The following is an 18,700-nucleotide window of genomic DNA, read 5'->3' as shown; positions in this document are numbered from 1 at the left end:
TTGCCTTGTTTTGCTATGACAAAACTGCTTGTTTTGTCAACACGTATTTTTGTTATTTTAGGGTGTATAAATCATTGTGACAAGTAAACTAGTTGCGTTCCTTTCATTGCCAAACAATTATTTTTTTATGACAAATCCCACCCAATTGTTGTGGTTTTTAACAATGCCGCTCGCACAACAATTTAAATTGTTCCCAAACATTCCATGACGGTTTGTTTATCGTAACAACCAACAATCAATCAGTAGTTTTTTGGGGGGTTGATGTCTACCACAAAGGTTTTCTCTCAAATTGAGCTAGCTTGGTAATATTCGCAACAATGGATAAGCATCCCAAGCGAAGAGCTCAAATGACATTCAAGAAAAGTGAACAAAGTAAAAACAAAGATGACAGTAAGAAAAATGCCAGTCAAAGCAAGGGCCCTGCATCTTCAGCAGTGAAGCATCGAGGTGATGGAGAACAGAAGAGACCGGTGGGTAGGCCTAAAGGCAGTGGGAGTTCTGGAAATAGTGAAGCGCTTCAGGTCAGGCCTAAAGTTATTTCCAAAGCTGATAAATGAGTGGGTGATGGGTATCTAATGCCCACAAGTTCAACACACCTCAAGGAAGACATTCAAGGTCGACCAGTTACATTTGAAAAGGAGAGGGCATCATCATCAGTCATTAAACAGAGTAAAGCCAAATCTGATCATCCCATGAACTCTCAAGTGCAGGTCATCAAGGGGGAGATCCTCACACCTGCTCCAGGTCAGGCCAAGCTAAAAGTTGTTTGAGAACCAACAACGCATTGTCAAGGATGTCCACCTGCGGCTCCCACTGTAGACTTTTCCAAACGGATCCATGTTGTCCACGAAAATGGGATGACCTTCACAGTATTGGATGGCAAAGCCATAACGCTCAGCAAAGTTCCATATGAGTGTTCGTTCATGTGAGTGTTCCACCACCTCCAGTAAAGAAGGTGAACAATAGAGGGATGGATCTCACCATGCCACTATCAGACACAGGTATGAATACGAACTTACCTAAGTTATACATACGGATGTTTTATACTTTTCAGCACATCATTGTCACCTATTGAGTTCATTCACAAACCAATAATCTATGTGAACATTTTCCTTCTAGAAAATCTGGAAGTAACATGGAGAATAGACAGAAATGGCTATATCAAGAGGCCTATGAATGTGTTCATGGTCTGGGTGAGAATCCACAGGCCTGTCCAAGTCCAACCCAACAGCCAACAATGCAGACATCAGTGTGCAGCTAGGAGCAGAGTGGAGCAAGCTCACTGAGGAAGAGAAGAGGCCCTACTATGAGAGAGCACGTCAACATAGGGCAGGCTGTCTACTTACTCACACCATTCAAGTCCATTTAAACATGTAGAATTATTGTTTCATATATTTATCATATTTCAAAATTCATATAACTGACCTTTACTTACATCTGAATTGTGTATTCCCAATCTTCACCCATAATCATCACAGGTTGGATCTATCAGCCCAGACCTGGGAAAGGAAAGTGCTACGCTTCTGTGATGTCCTTCACCCCTCAACCGTCCTGCTGCTCTGCAGGGACAAGTGTTCCTGGGGCGGAGTCTTGTCCCATGACCGTGATGACAATGGTCACCAATACCACCAGCTCCTCTGTTGCATACACATGGGCTGCAGATAAAGCAATAGCTCACTGTCTGGCTATCCCTCAGCAGACACACTTTCATTTAGTGCACAAGTATAAAAAAACATAAACGTACAGATTTTAGTCTCTCCATACAACTTACACAGACTACAAAAACACACTTTTATCAACATGACAAATCTAAAACTACAGTTCATGTTTTAATAGAGATGGATGGCATTATTTTAAAAATAAACATTTTGTTGGACCTTTATTTAACTAGGCAAGTCAGTTAATAACATTGTTATTACCCCAGACGATGCTGGGCCAATTGTGTGCCACCCTATGGGACTCCCAAACACGGCAGGATGTGATACAGCCTTGATTTGAACCAGGGACTGTAATCACACCTCTTGCACTGAGATGCAGTGCTTTAGACCGCTGCGCCACTCAGGAGCCACAGTAGCTGCTATAACAGTAAACTGGAATAATACATTGCAGTATGAAGCTTAATACAGTAGTTGTTTTGGTTTGGTCTTCCCCCAGGCTCTAATGTCCAGGGTGATACAGCAGCAGCCTCTCAGAGTACTAGCCCAGTCTCCATATTCTTCCAGACTACCGCCTGCCCACATCCCCACCCAACAGCCACTACCTCTGGTGGTAAGCCTGGAGAACGCAAGCGTGAAGCCAGACACTCTGGCAGCAACCTTGAAGAAGCTCTCAAACCCAGGAAAATCAGCAATTCTGCCAGTGTGATTCCCTCTACAATCATGCCATCCAGCTCCAGATGTCTCCAAATACCACTCTCTAACCCGGCTTACCCAGACATGTATCCTCCATCTCCCATGCCACATCCGGTGGGCCTCTTCCCCACCCCTCGCTTCCCATTTGCTCTGCCCTACTTCATGTCTGGACCCCAGTTTTATCCACCAGGGTAAGCAGTGCATGCTGTTTCATGTTGAATACTAATTAAGTACTACAGTATGTAAGTATGCTGTTTGATGTTTTATAATTGTGCAGGTTAGTGGTGAAAATTGAACTATGGTCATTTGAAACGCCATCATCCCGAGATTCTTTTTTCTTCCAGATCTTACCCACATGGCCCACACGACCCACATGGCCCACTCGACCCACACGGCCCATACTCCTACCCAGTTCTCCAACCCCAGGAGTTCTCAAACCCCATGACTAATCCTATGTCTACTCTGGGCTACCCCTATGATGACAACTACGATCAGCATGAGTCCACGTTCTCCCTTCCCAACAGAGACTAACCGTTTCGGCAGAGAGGGGAGGGGGGGTAGAGAGGTCAAGGGTACGCCCCCACTACCTCTGAGTTCCTGGGTTAGGTCCCACCACTGGATGTGCATGACCTGGAGAACGTCTTCACCAATTCTGCGCCAGAGAACCCTGCCAGTGTCTAAGAGGTCCAAGTCACCAATGACGAGGAAGAAGTACGCGTGATGAGATTCTCTAGGATCAAACCAAAGTGACATCCTTTAGTAAAATCCCTGATAGAGACGATTTGTTGATTCAGTGAATCAGTACTTTGTGTTGTATATAAACACCCAAAAAAGTTTTGATCTAAAAATAAATTAATAGTTACTGTCATTGTTTTTTAAAGATAAATACTGTTTTATGAGATCGATCTCTACTCTGTACAAAATTACATATTGCAGTATTTTAAGATGTTTGATAGGAAGTCTTTATTTATGCCTGTTTTGTTCTATAAATACCTAGTTTATAAGGAGAAAGGGGTGCTTTGCTGGTTTTATGCAGACTGAGAGTCCAGGCATAAACATAGGTACTACTGGCCTATTCGGAGTACTGCGCTCTTTGTATAGAAATCAGATACAAATGCCAATGAGCCAATAATACATGCTGAGTGGTCATTTTTACACAAGTACAGCAAATACTGTACATCCAATGTTGTTAATAACTTTCATGTAACTATGCAATGATGTATTTTTCTTAGTAAATGTAAATGAGGTTATGGTACAGTTGCCTGTCTGGCCATCTGTTTTGAAATTGTTGACCATGAATAGTTAGGAAAGTCCTAACTGAACGAAGACATCACAGTTGGCTGGACGGGGAGCCCTCTGGGCAGACGATGGCGACTATTTTGTCATCCAATCAGATGTTCTAAATGACGGGCGTATAGTATGATCGACAGGGCATTTGGCCAATGTTGTGTAAAAGTTTGTGTGCGGAGGCGTTTCCAGGAAGAGTCGTTTCATTTTTCTGTAATGGCGGACCACGGAGACGGTGAAAGTATTGTGTTTAACGACAACAGGTGAGGTGATAGCGAATAAAGCCAAGTGAATCATATTTTTCAGAAGTACTGTTTTCTACGGTTGTTAGTTAGTTTGACATGAATGTGAACGTGTCCTCCCAATGTCTGATTTGTTACATTCGGTGCTGACTATTCAATGTGGCCACGCTAGCAGCTAACATTAGCTAGACTCCCCCCTGACTCGTGGATTTTTCTAAACTATGATGCTATTTAGCTAGCTGCGCGTCGATTTTAAATTGCATAACATTAGCAGCCTAGCTAGTTATCATTACTAGCGTTACATTAGGGAGCTAACTAACTAGTGTACACATTCGCTAGCTACCCTTACTGTGTTTATGTGCGTATTACCAGTACACATTTGCTAACTACGGTTAGTGTGTTCATGTGGGTATTAGCAGTTTATGTAGGTAGCTAGCTAAAGTTAGTCAGTGAGACTGTCAAATTGAACTAACTTAGGATCATAACTTCCTTGCATCGTTTGATCCCAACAAGTAATGTATAGCTAGTTAGACTGTAACATCATTTAGCTAGCTAACGTTAGCCTGATAACATGAATCATGATTTTGTGTGGGGTCGCTAACGTTATCCTGTGTTGCAAACAATCAGCTGGGAACGGGGAAGATAGCAAGCGAGTAGATATAGCAACTAGATGTTGTGTAGTTCGATCGTTATTTTGATTTGGTTCATGAGCCAGGTCCATTTGTTTTGTTTCTAGGATGGCGCAGCAGCAAACGCTGCGTTTCCGCGGCCCTGCTCCTCCTCCAACCCCAGTGATGCGTGGTCCACCCCCACTGCTCAGACCCCCACCTCCCCCCTTCGGTATGATGAGAGGGCCTCCACCACGGGGGCCACTGTTTGGGCGTCCGCCGTTTGACCCCAGCATGCCACCCATACCCCCACCAGGAGGCATGCCTCCACCACTCGGACCTCCTCACCTACAGGTACACCTGTCAGAGATGAAAGGAATCATTTCTGCTATTGGATCCATCCATCTTTTCTATAGAATGCGACTGTTAGACATTTGGTTTGTCAGAGGTATGAATGCATTGAGAGCCTGAAACTCTTAGACTGCATTGCAAGTATTAAAGGCTTGGTATTTGAATGCATTTTTTTTTTGTATTTCAGAGACCTCCTTTTATGCCCCCGCCGATGGGCAGCATGCCCCCACCCCCAGGGATGCTATTCCCCCCTGGGATGCCCCCAGTTCCTGCGGCTGGAGCTCATACTCTGCCGCCTACTGAGGAGATCTGGGTGGAGAACAAGACACCTGAGGGAAAGGTAGAGAATGGCCTCTTACTTAAAGAAAATATTGACCCATTTGAATGTTATATTGTTTTTGTGCATCTCCTAGTGATTTCATGTTTTCATGTGTATTGGAGCTATTGCCGTTCAAGCAAGCCCGTATGTCTAGTTTTGCATCCCGGCTGTATTTCTGCCTGCTTGAACGGCCAATAGATAATCACTTAGAGATGCACAGAAACTATATAACATTCACAATGGGTTCATTTTTCCTTTAATTGAGATGTTACGGTAGTTCTCTATTCGAACCTATCTGAATGAATATTTTCCTGTTTCCCCCTAGGCGTACTACTACAACGCCAGGACTCGAGAGTCAGCCTGGAGCAAACCTGAAGGGGTGAAGGTGATACAGCAGTCAGAACTCAACCCTATGATGGTGACCCCGGCTGGAACAGGAGCCTCCTCCAATAGCAGCACTGCAGCCAGCACTACAGCTGCCACACCCTCCCCAGTGTCCACACAGGCACCTTCCCAGTCCCATACCATGAGTACCAGCCCAGACACCAACACCACCTCTTCTTTGTCCCAGACCATCACTAGTGAGTACAGCACTGGGAAAGGGACATCTGGGTCTTGTTTTAGTTCTCTGGACAGGTCTGATGGTTAGAAATCCTCATGGTATGACAATATAAGACTGATTTAGTGAAGATCACAAAGTTGGAAATTAGTCGTTTTCTGCTTGTCTATTGTTAGTTTTACTATATGTCCAGACTATGTTGTAACACTCCGCTGGTCTTTGTCCAGCTTCTGCTGCTACAGATCTGCAGCCTGTGGCTTCCGTCCCCTCGAGTGTTGGAGTGACCCCGATGGCAGTGGTCAGTGTAACCACAGTGCCATCCTCAGTGACACCAGTCCAGACTATGTCCCTGTTGCCCCAAAGTCTCCCGACTGGCCTGCCCCACCACACCATGTCGCAGCCTCACACCACGGCCACTATCCCAGGCTTCCCCCCAGGGGTCATGCACCCCTTCAGGGTGCCTCTACCAGGCATGCATATCCCACTGCCCGGTAAGACATGGTCTGCTCTCTCCTCATCCCAAACCTCTGTACCTCCCTTAACATTACTGACCCTCCACCCCTTTTCATACTGTCATTAGTCATCTCTTCGTTTGTTTGTCATCTTAACGTTAGGTCTCTTATTTTTATTCCCTGTACATTTGATATTTTAGTCATTTAGCAGACACTCTTATCCAGAGCGACTTACAGTAGTGAGTGCATTCAGTTGAATCTATTAAAAGTAATAGATTAAACTAATCATTGTAGAGGTAGAATGGTCTCGGTCATGGTTGGAGAGAGAAATAAGCAAATCAGTTGAACTTGTATTATTTTATGTTTTCTTAACTTATTCCACACAACTCCACATTCAGCTCTTTGACATTTTGTTTATTATTGCACTGTAGTTATTGGAGAAACAAGTCACTTTTAGTCCTGTAGATAGATGGCAGTATTGCCCATGTTCAGAAAAGGGTCAGCTAATCTTCTGGAGAAAACAAAATGCAGGAGAAAATTAAAATGCCTTTGAGACGCTGTCCTATAAAGAAAGAGGACGTTTTTGTTGACTCACTTGCAGTTTTTATTCATTTAAAGGTGCACTATGCAGAAAACCCTCCCGCCATTTCCTGGTTGCTAAAATTCTAATAGTTTGCCTAATTTCAGTTTGTGACAAAACAAGCAATGTATAGTTCAGAGTCAATGTTTTTTATTTCACCTTTATTTAACCAGGTAGGCAAGTTGAGAACAAGTTCTCATTTACAATTGCGACCTGGCCAAGATAAAGCAAAGCAGTTCGACACATTCAACAACACAGAGTTACACATGGAGTAAAACAAACATACAGTCAATAATACAGTAGAAAAATAAGTCTGTATACAATGTGAGCAAATGTACCATCTAAACACTGTGAAATGTCTTTTCAGTAACCCAAAATATTGTATTTTCAGCTGTTTGAAACTGGTGTTCAAAAGTAAAAGGCGCAAAAACCAAACTTAAGAACGGGAAGCATAGAAATAGCACACAGAACAGATCTACTGCTTCTTTGACTTGCTTTCAATGAGAATTTTAGATCTATATCTCACATTTCTATGAATTTGGTTGGGTCGTCCAAAAAGTTACATATTGCAGCTTTAAATGTTTCGTATATAATATATATTATTTTAATTCAGTACTCTGCACATCTACATAACCTAATCAGCACTTTATTCATCCATCTGGTTGTTACCAGGAAGATAATACTACATGTTATCAAAGTGATAGTGGTTGTGGGCCTAGTTTTAATGTGTTGTTGATCTGTGTCTGATCTGCCCTGGCAGCTTGCACCTCTCTCCTCCTGTGTCCAACACAATGCTTGCTTGTCCGTTCTTGCAGGTGTAGCAATGATGCAGATAGTAGGCGGTCCCTATATAAAGACAGTCTCCCCCAACCATAACGGTAATTCTTTCAAACATCTCCACTCAGTATTCTGTTAGATGACATGTTCAATTCTGCTTAGAATTTTTTGGCCTCTTTTGGCACTGCCAAACAATGTGGAGTATTACTGTTGATTTTTTTTCATAGTTTTATTTCTTCAACATTAGTGAGTTAGACATTTTAGGACTTTCTGTCTTGTGTTAAATGCTTTTTTTAAAGAGGAGATTTGGGAAGGAGGCATTTTGGTCCTTGTATAGTGTTGAACAACCAATAGCTGTTTGGACATAACCGTAATGTGGACATAACCGTAATGTGGACATAACCGTAATGTGGACATAACCGTAATGTGGACTTGCGTCAGTACTGTCTCCGTTATACTGTTTTTAGCTAGTTTACTTTTTGCAGGGTTCGATTTTTGAGTGGTAATTTAGTCACTGGTGTATATAGGTCCTTGTTTTGACAGGCAACACACCTATTTTAGGTTAGGTTATTTTCCCTTTAGTACAGGAAATTCACATTTTATTAATGTTGTATGGTCATTTGATAATCATTTTCTTCTTGTGGCATGCCTTGGTGTGTTTTTGTTAACATCTCAGTGGCTCAGTTTTAGATGTTACTTGTGTACTCATGGCTAAGCAGAGAAGGCCCTTGATTTACAATTTGAAAATTAGGTCTAACTGTTGGAACTAAGACCTTTATAGTTCAGGTGAATTGTTATGGGCTCTAAACTACATACAGCGCATTCTGAAAGTATTCAGACCCCTTTTACTTTAACACATTTTGTTACATTACAGCCTTATTCTAAAATGTATACAAAAAAATAATTCCTCAATCTACACACACTACCCCATAATGACAAACAAAAACAGGTTTTCAGAAAATATTGCTTAAAGGAAATATCACATTTACACATCATGCTACAAGCTTGTCACACCTGTATTTGGGAAGTTTCTCCCATTCTTCTCTGCAGATCCTCTCAAGCTCTGTCAGGTTGGATGGGAAGCGTTGCCGCGCAGCTATTTTCAGGTCTCTCCGGAGATGTTCGATCCGGCTCAAGTCCGGGCTCTGGCCGGGCTACTCAAGGACATTGAGACTTGTCCTGAAGCCACTCCTGTGTTGTCTTAGCTGTGTGCCTAGGGTCGTTGTCCTGTTGGAAGGTGAACCTTCACCCCAGTCTGAGGTCCTGATTGCTCTGGAGCAGGTTTTCATCAAGGATCTCTCTGTACTTTGCTCTGTTCATCTTTCCCTCGATCCTGACTAGTCTCCCAGTCCCTGCCACTGAAAACATCCCCACAGCATGATGCTGCCACCACCATGCTTCACCGTAGGGATGGTGCCAGGTTTCCTCCAGATGTGACACTTGGCATTCAGGCCAAAGAGTTCAATCTTGGTTTCATCAGACCAGAGAATCTTGTTTCTCATGGTCTGAGCATCTTGAGGTGCCTTTTGGCAAACTCCAAGTGGGCTGTCATGCCTTTTACTGAGGAGTGGCTTGCGTCTGATTGGTGGAGTGCTGCAGAGATGGTTTTCCTTCTGGAAGGTTTTCCCATCTCCACAGAGGAACTCTGGAGCTTTGTCAGAGTGACCATGGGGTTCTTGGTCACCTCCCTGACCAAGGCCCGTCTCCCCTGATTGCTCAGTTTGGCCGGGCGGCCAGCTCTAGGAAGAGTCTTGGTGGTTCTAAACTTCTTCTATTTAAGAATGATGGAGGCCACTGTGTTCTTGGGAATCTTCAACACCGAAGAAATGTTTTGGTACCCTTCCCCAGATCTGTGCCTCGACACAATCCTGTCTCGGAGCTCTACGGACAATTTCTTCGACCTCATGGTTTGTTTCTTGCGCTGACATGCAACTGTGGGACTATATATAGACAGGTGTGCCTTTCCAAATAATGTCCAATCAATTGAATTTACCACAGGTGGACTCCCAAGTTGTAGAAACATCTCAAGGAGGATTAATGGAAACAGGATGCACCTGAGCTCAATTTCAGTTCTCATAACAGTGTCTGAATACTTATGTAAATAATGTCATTTGCAAACATTTCTTAACCTGTTTTCACTTTGTCATTATGGGGTATTGTGTGTAGATTGCAAAAAAAAAAAAAAAAAAATATATATATATATATATATATATATATATATATTAAATACATTTTAGAATAAGACTAACGTAACAAAATGTGGAAAAAGTCAAGGGGTCTGAATACTTTCTGATGGCACTGTACATCCTCAGGACTTTAAAAAACGAGAGACACAAGCTCTAGAAAAAGTGTCAACACAGCATCTTTTTCCTTTTGGACCCTTTTACCCAAATGGAAGTAGATGCCCTGCCCGTCCCCTGCTTCATGGCTGGCTTTGGTTACATGTGCAGTAGAATGGCTTTATCAGACAGGAATGTGTCTTAAGAAGTATTCTGTGTGTATTTCACCTTCCACAGGTATGCTGCCTGGCATGGGCCCTCCTCTTGTTCCCATGATGCACCACCCTCAGTTGGCCCTGGCGGCACCCGCCTTGTCAGGCCTCCAGTTCCCGGAGTGGTCTGAGTACAAAACGGCCGACGGGAAAACCTACTACTACAACAACCGCACACTGGAGTCCACCTGGGACAAACCCCAGGAACTACGGGACAAAGGTTGTTCTACTTAAAGCTTTGGATCTCTCCAACCAGCTAGCATTCATGCTCGACTGGTTAAGTGAGGTTTTAGATGTTGCATATCTAATATGTGTGAATTTTTCCTCTCCGGTAGAGAAAGAGGCAGAGAAGGCCAAAGAGAGACAGCAGGCCCTGGAGGAGGAGGCTATGGAGATGGAGGATGAACAGCCTAAAATAGAGCTTCCTAAGGAGGTGAAGGAGGTGAGAGGAGAGCTGGGGCCGTCTACTAGTCACATCATTCTGGCCTGCATTTTATCATTTGAAACGGTGTATTATTAATGTCATCTACCTTAATAAAAGTTGTGTTCCTTTCATTGAGCAGGTTAAGGAGGAGGAGATGACTGAAGAGGAGAAAGCAGCACAGAAAGCCAAGCCTGTGGCCACTAACCCAATACCTGGCACTCCCTGGTATGTAACAGAAAACTAATCCCATGGCCACTAACCCAATACCTGGTACTCCCTGGTATGTAACAGAAAGCTAATCCCATGGCCACTAACCCAATACCTGGCACTCCCTGGTATGTAACAGAAAACTAATCCCATGGCCACTAACCCAATACCTGGTACTCCCTGGTATGTAACAGAAAGCTAATCCCATGGCCACTAACCCAATACCTGGTACTCCCTGGTATGTAACAGAAAGCTAATCCCATGGCCACTAACCCAATACCTGGTACTCCCTGGTATGTAACAGAAAGCTAATCCCATGGCCACTAACCCAATACCTGGTACTCCCTGGTATGTAACAGAAAGCTAATCCCATGGCCACTAACCCAATACCTGGTACTCCCTGGTATGTAACAGAAAGCTAATCCCATGGCCACTAACCCAATACCTGGTACTCCCTGGTATGTAACAGAAAGCTAATCCCATGGCCACTAACCCAATACCTGGTACTCCCTGGTATGTGAACAGAAAGCTAATCCCGTGGCTACTAACCCAATGACCTGGTACTCCCTGGTATGTGCCACTGATGGTAACAGAGCTATGTGCCACTGATGGTAACAGAGCTATGTGCCACTGATGGTAACAGAGCTATGTGCCACTGATGGTAACAGAGCTATGTGCCACTGATGGTAACAGAGCTATGTGCCACTGATGGTAACAGAGCTATGTGCCACTGATGGTAACAGAGCTATGTGCCACTGATGGTAACAGAGCTATGTGCCACTGATGGTAACAGAGCTATGTGCCACTGATGGTAACAGAGCTATGTGCCACTGATGGTAACAGAGCTATGTGCCACTGATGGTAACAGAGCTATGTGCCACTGATGGTAACAGAGCTATGTGCCACTGATGGTAACAGAGCTATGTGCCACTGATGGTAACAGAGCTATGTGCCACTGATGGTAACAGAGCTATGTGCCACTGATGGTAACAGAGCTATGTGCCACTGATGGTAACAGAGCTATGTGCCACTGATGGTAACAGAGCTATGTGCCACTGATGGTAACAGAGCTATGTGCCACTGATGGTAACAGAGCTATGTGCCACTGATGGTAACAGAGCTATGTGCCACTGATGGTAACAGAGCTATGTGCCACTGATGGTAACAGAGCTATGTGCCACTGATGGTAACAGAGCTATGTGCCACTGATGGTAACAGAGCTATGTGCTGTTGTATGGAGGCTGAACTTGCATCAGTCACGCCCTGGTGCCCTATTGAACTTGTGTGTGTGTGTGTGTGTGTGTGTAGGTGTATTGTGTGGACCGGTGACGAGCGGGTGTTCTACTACAACCCCACCACGCGTCTCTCCATGTGGGACCGGCCAGAGGAGCTGGTGGGACGGGCCGATGTTGACAAGAACATCCAGGAACCACCTCATAAGAGAGGCCTGGAGGACGCCACCAGGAAGCTGGGTACGGTCACACACAGGCACACTCTCATCCTGCCTCTGTAGGTGTTCATGACGATGGCCTCATCACTTCTCTCCCTCAGGAATCAGCAAAGAGGAGCTGGAGCAGGCAGCAGAGGAAGCTCTGGAGGATGAGCCTGTGAAGGCCAAGAAGAGGAAGTAAGTCCCCAGTCCTCTCCACCCAAGGGCCCAGCACACTTTACTAGGGGCCAGTAACAGCATGACGAGGCACTCAGTCATTCTTCATCGCCTGAACAGATAAAACAGCATGTACAAATTGAAATCAACCCATGATGTACTCTGGCTAAAAATATCTCAGTTCTTAGTTTAAGGTTAAGTTAGGTTGTTTGGTCGTGAAGCCTAAATTGCTTGATTTTTGTATTTTCCTCTGGGGGTGAAGGGACTGAGTCTTTCTGTGGGAAGTCGTTTTTAACCCAGCTTGTACTGACTTAGTAAAGCCTATGATGTCTTCACTGGTTCTGTTAAAGTGGTCAATCGATGGTCACTGTCCAGGTTACCCAATCAGTCACTGTTTCCCATCAGTGCCCTCCAAGCCTGCCTCTCCCGCTACCCTAAACACTGGTCCCGTTGCACAAGAGACTATTGTTCAGGGAAAAGGCCTGTAGAACACATGGTGATGCCAACGTGGGCCTCCAAGGTAACCCACCTTGCTTGACCTCCTTCTTCTAGAACTACTGCTTTAGGAACCCCAATGAGCAAATGAAGACGTCCACCTCCCTGCCCTGTCTCACCATAGCTATATGTGATAATGGAACACTGAATACAAATCCAACACCGTCAATATCAGTGGTCAGGTATTTGACAAATCCTCCCTCTCTCTTTGTAACCTGTAGGACCTGTGCAAGACCCAACTTATATCATTTGGAGTCCACTCATTTGGTAGAGATGGCTGATAATTGATCAGTCAAGTATAGCAGAACACCTGGGTAGAGAACATAGAAGAACACTGTATCATTCTCCCCCGGTCTATCACTAACCCTCCCCTGTGCCTGGGCCTTGACATCTTCCCTCTGCTTGCAGGAAGGAGGAAGTGATGAAAGAGGCGGACTCTGAGAAAGAGGCAGCCATGGAGGCAGAGCTGAAGGCGGCCCGAGAGCGGGCCATCGTGCCCCTGGAGAAGCGCATGACACAGTTCAGGGACATGCTGCTGAAGAGAGGGGTAAAACACTTCAATCCAACGCAATACTGTAACGTTAGACACATTAATCTGAATGGAAGCCCACCAAGGTACACTCTTAAGTTAATTCTCCTTGTCTTTGGTGTACTGTTTTATTCCTGTTCTTCCTGCCTCTATCCCTGACCTCTATCTTATGCCCAGTTGATTGACAAGTACATTTCTGCTTATGTTTTGGTAATACTTCAAAAAATACATTCATAAAAGTTAGTTAAACATGTTATGTACACATCTATAATAGTGTTGAATTGTAATGATAGACTAACAATTTAACATTTCACTATTCTATGTAGGGAAGAAATTATTTAATATCTATTTATTGTACATAATGGTGACTTTTTAAAAATGATATCTATTTGTTGAAAATGCCATATGCACATGCTGTACTGGAGTTGATCAGTGTTTGGTTTTTCCAGTACATTCATCAGATCTATATGTCTCCAGGCCTACCCTGCCAATGGCGGTCTTTATGTTCCTTGTTTACAAACTGGCATGCAGAGCTAGCTTGATGTCATTATGTTGTCATCTCCTCTAATTTGGGATCAGCTTTCATGTGTTCAGCTTCCTGTTTCTGTATTACATGAATTATGTATCAACTTCTCTATCCTAGTTGTTCAGACCCAAAAGAGGCATATTGCAACTCTGACGCATCCAAAGCAGAGATTAAAAACTAATTGGATTGTAAAATGTATTAAACTTCCCTAGCAGGGGAGTTATTGGTGCTGCCTGGCTGCTCTCTGGAGCCTTTTCCGAGAGTACCACCAGGCATGATGAAGACCTTTATTGCATTGTTCCTTTGGGTGTCACTAGTTTGAGGAGTAGAGCGTGACTCATTCCAACCCTTTTAGATTTGAGGGGGATTGATTGGGCCGACGGGGGATTATTTTCCCTCGAAGGAAATCGATTTGACTGAAAGTGTTATGTGAATGTTGTTGAAGCCCACCTTGATTGGCCTGGTCTCACGCCCTTTAACCCCATGCCCACAGGTCTCAGCATTCTCTACATGGGAGAAAGAGCTGCACAAGATAGTTTTTGATCCTCGATACCTGCTGCTTAACCCCAAAGAGAGAAAGCAGGTATTGTAAACTAACAGAAGTCATTTATCAATTAAGTTTTTATTTGTTTCCATATTCAGTTATTTTATGAGCTGTGTTTCCCTTTGAGGAAAGATCAGAGCTCTGCAATCAGGTAATATATATGTATTTCCCAAGGGGTTATCTGCCAGTCCTGTCTTTATTTATGCTAACTGTTGTTCCATGCGTGTCTGCTGATCCTGTGCAGGTGTTTGACCAGTATGTGAAGACCCGAGCTGAGGAGGAGAGGAAAGAGAAGAAGAATAAACTGATGCAGTCTAAGGACGAGTTCAGGAAGATGATGGAGGAGGCCAAGCTCACTGCCAGGTCAGACCTCACTACAAACACTAGTTAATACGTTACCAGTCAGGCGGTGTAGTTGACGCGAGGCCGGTCGGGCGGTGTAGTTGACGCGGGGCCGGTCGGGCGGTGTAGTTGACGCGGAGCCGGTCGGGCGGTGTAGTTGACGCGGGACCAGTCGGGCGGTGTAGTTGACGCGGGACCGGTCGGGCGGTGTAGTTGACGCGGGACCGGTCGGGCGGTGTAGTTGACGCGGGACCGGTCGGGCGGTGTAGTTGACGCGAGGCCGGTCGGGCGGTGTAGTTGACGCGAGGCCGGTCGGGCGGTGTAGTTGACGCGGGACCGGTCGGGCGGTGTAGTTGACGCGGGACCGGTCGGGCGGTGTAGTTGACGCGGGACCGGTCGGGCGGTGTAGTTGACGCGGGACCGGTCGGGCGGTGTAGTTGACGCGGGACCGGTCGGGCGGTGTAGTTGACGCGGGACCGGTCGGGCGGTGTAGTTGACGCGGGACCGGTCGGGCGGTGTAGTTGACGCGAGGACCGGTCGGGCGGTGTAGTTGACGCGGGGCCGGTCGGGCGGTGTAGTTGACGCGGGGCCGGTCGGGCGGTGTAGTTGACGCGGGGCCGGTCGGGCGGTGTAGTTGACGCGGGGCCGGTCGGGCGGTGTAGTTGACGCGGGGCCGGTCGGGCGGTGTAGTTGACGCGAGGCCGGTCGGGCGGTGTAGTTGACGCGGGGCCGGTCGGGCGGTGTAGTTGACGCGGGGCCGGTCGGCGTGTAGTTGACGCGGGGCCGGTGTAGTTGACGCGGGGCCGGTGTAGTTGACGCGGGGCCGGTCGGGCGGTGTAGTTGACGCGGGGCCGGTGTAGTTGACGCGGGGCCGGTCGGGCGGTGTAGTTGGCGCGGGGACGGGTCGGGCGGTGTAGTTGACGCGGGGACGGGTCGGGCGGTGTAGTTGACGCGGGACCGGGTCGGGCGGTGTAGTTGACGCGGGGCCGGTGTAGTTGACGCGGGGCCGGTCGGGCGGTGTAGTTGACGCGGGGCCGGTGTAGTTGACGCGGGGGCGGTGTAGTTGACGCGGGGGCGGTGTAGTTGACGCGGGGGCGGTGTAGTTGACGCGGGGACGGGTCGGGCGGTGTAGTTGACGCGGGGACGGGTCGGGAGGCTAGTGTCTCTCAGGGAACTAAAAGTTGCTGTGTTTGTTTCAGGACAACGTTCAGTGAGTTTGCCTCCAAGCACGCCAAGGACCCACGGTTCAAGGCCATAGAGAAGATGAAGGACCGGGAGGCCATATTTATCGAGTTCATGACCGCTCTCAAGAAGAAAGAGAAGGAGGACTCCAAGAACAGAGGAGAGAAGGTGAGCGCTGGACTGGAAACCTCCATGGCCACTGAAAACTGGACAAGTAGCTACCTACCTGGATGGTGTGCTTAGTGAAACCTGGAAACGTTTGGAATATCTGATCGTGTCTATGTTCCTTTTGTAAACCTGGTCTCTGTTCCAGGTGAAGCAGGACTTCTTTGAGTTGCTTGGTGACCACCAGCTGGACGGAGGGCAGCGCTGGAGCAAGGTGAAGGACAGGCTGGAGGGAGACCCTCGCTACAAGGCTGTGGAGAGCTCCAACACCAGAGAGGAACTCTACAAGCAGTATGTGGACAAGCAGGCCAAGGTGGGAGGAACAGGATACTGCCCTTAAGGCTCATATACTCACTGACTCCAGCATGTCATCAGACATTTAACCCCATTCAGTGTCACGCTCTGAGATGCTGTTTAGCTTGTTGACGCGATGGGTGTCATGACGCCTGTGATGATTGCATGCCTCTGTGTATATGATGCTGCCAGAACATGTTTTTGATGGTGTCTCTCTGCTGCCAGAACATGGACTCTGATAAGGAGAAGGAGCTGGAGCGCGCCGCCAGGATAGAGGCCAGTCTGAGGGAGAGGGAGCGCGAGGTCCAGAAGGCCCGCTCTGAGCAGACCAAGGAGATCGACAGAGAACGGGAGCAGCATAAGAGGGAGGAAGCCATCCAGCACTTCAGAGCCCTCATGTCAGATATGGTGAGCTCACACCATCCGCTGAAGTTGGTTTACCCAATAAGGCACCGACAGGACTACATTTGTAGCTGAGAACTTGGGTGAATCAAACATTTATTTAGATTAAACCCAGTTTGATATGGCCACTGGAAGATCACCTCAGCCAGGCAGATCAGAGACAAGAAAGGAAACTTTGTTTTTAGATTGACCTTGTTAATGACCAGACTTGTACACTGATTTGTATTATGTGGACGAAGAACCATGTGCCAGGTCTTAATGCTGCTGGTGTTTGTTGTGATCAGGTGAGGTCGTCTGACGCGTCGTGGTCAGACACCCGGCGTAACCTGCGTAAGGACCACCGCTGGGAGTCGGCCTCTCTGTTGGAGAGAGACGAGAAGGAGAAACTGTTCAACGAACACGTTGAGGCACTCTCCAAGAAGAAGAAGGAGAACTTCAGACAGCTACTGGACGAGACCGTCATGGTGAGAGACAACGTTTGGGCTGGTGTTACGCTCTCATTACAGGGCATATATGTACACCGACACAGCTGCATTCAATGCTAACTCGCCGCAGTCCATCTGTATTAACCTGCTGCTGATATAAAGGTGGTACTGTAAACCTCAAGTCATATACTGTGTGCATGTCATTCAGAGAGCGTATTATCCTGTGATGGATTACTTGGTAGTACGTGCTTTGATTGAGTGTTCGCCACAGATCACGCTGACCACCACATGGAAGGAGGTGAAGAAGATCATTAAAGAGGATCCTCGCTGTATCAAGTTCTCCAGTAGTGACAGAGTAAGACCTTTCTCCTTTACCTTGCTGTGTTCTACTGGTTGTGTCAGACACCCATGTACTCTGTGTTCTACTGGTTGTGTCAGACACCCATGTACTCTGTGTTCTACTGGTTGTGTCAGACACCCATGTACTCTGTTAACACCAGGCAAAGACTCTGAGCGGTTCGTCTTCTTTTGGTTTGTAGAAAAAACAGAGGGAGTTTGAAGACTACATCAAAGACAAGTACATCACAGCCAAAGCTGACTTCAGAACGCTTCTGAAAGAGACCAAGTTCATCACATACAGGTGAGTACAGCAACACGGGCTGGATTGTGACATTCTCACACTGGTAGCTGGGTGAATATGTATCACAGGTTGGTTCATTTTAATGGCGTTTATACTTGTGTAAATTAGGTGTATTTAAGACTGGAGAGTTTTAAACAATTATTAGATTGATTGAGTCAGTAGGAGGTGCTATTGGTCCATCTGCATTGCCTCTTTACTGACCCCCTTCCCCCCCCCCCATGTTGTCGTCCTCTCAGGTCGCGGAAGTTGCTCCAGGAGTCTGACCAGCATCTGAAGGATGTGGAGAAGGTTCTGCAGAATGACAAGCGTTACCTGGTGCTGGACTGTGTCCCGGATGAGAGGAGAAAACTCCTCATGTTCTACATTGAGGATCTGGACCGCCGGGGTCCCCCTCCTCCCCCCACCGCCTCGGAGCCCACGCGCCGCTCCACCAAGTGACCAGAGACTGCTAGGAAACCTGAGCATGAACCAGCCCTTCACCTGTTCTAGTGCAGTATTAAACTGTAATGTCCTAATGTGGTAAACCTGGAACATCCCTGTATTAGTGGCTCTCCTCCTGCCTACAGGGCCTGATGATGTGCCACTGCTCTAACCCCTGACCTTTGGCTCAGCTGAGGTCAAAGGGATCGGCGTAGTAATACATCTGCAGCCACCTATGACATGTTAGACGACAACTGTAAATGATGAACTCTGCTGTTTCTGTGACTCAAGGCATTGCAGCCTTAGTAACTGTTTTTAGGGTGTCGTTGACATCGACCAACTCACAGTACAGTTTGAATGTTAACATTTCTTCTCAGTGGTTTCATTTTGATGCGTTGCTTTTTCTGTACATGTTTACTGGAATAAAGGCAACTTTTCTTTTTTTAACAATGCAGTCCTGTGATATGTTAATAGTTCATCTA

General features: G+C 46.4%; 1 protein-coding gene across 1 annotated transcript; it reads left to right on the top strand.

Annotated features, from left to right (window-relative positions):
* Positions 1-3,796: 3,796 nt before the first annotated feature.
* LOC106603877 (transcription elongation regulator 1) lies at positions 3,797-18,668 on the top strand. The gene is made up of 21 exons (XM_014198089.3): positions 3,797-3,901; positions 4,617-4,842; positions 5,027-5,179; positions 5,484-5,739; positions 5,945-6,208; positions 7,565-7,627; positions 10,043-10,237; positions 10,353-10,459; positions 10,581-10,666; positions 11,957-12,120; positions 12,200-12,275; positions 13,158-13,296; positions 14,298-14,387; positions 14,593-14,711; positions 15,890-16,040; positions 16,186-16,350; positions 16,557-16,739; positions 17,018-17,197; positions 17,430-17,513; positions 17,698-17,798; positions 18,035-18,668. Exons 1-21 carry the CDS (start codon positions 3,855-3,857, stop codon positions 18,234-18,236), a joined length of 3,051 nt encoding a protein of 1,016 aa, XP_014053564.1. The 5' UTR covers positions 3,797-3,854; the 3' UTR covers positions 18,237-18,668.
* Positions 18,669-18,700: the final 32 nt, after the last annotated feature.

The sequence above is a fragment of the Salmo salar genome, chromosome 04, assembly GCF_965601325.2.
Source record: "Salmo salar chromosome 04, fSalSal1, whole genome shotgun sequence".
NCBI classification, from domain to species: domain Eukaryota; kingdom Metazoa; phylum Chordata; class Actinopteri; order Salmoniformes; family Salmonidae; genus Salmo; species Salmo salar.
This window is presented reverse-complemented; position numbering and strand designations above follow the sequence as displayed.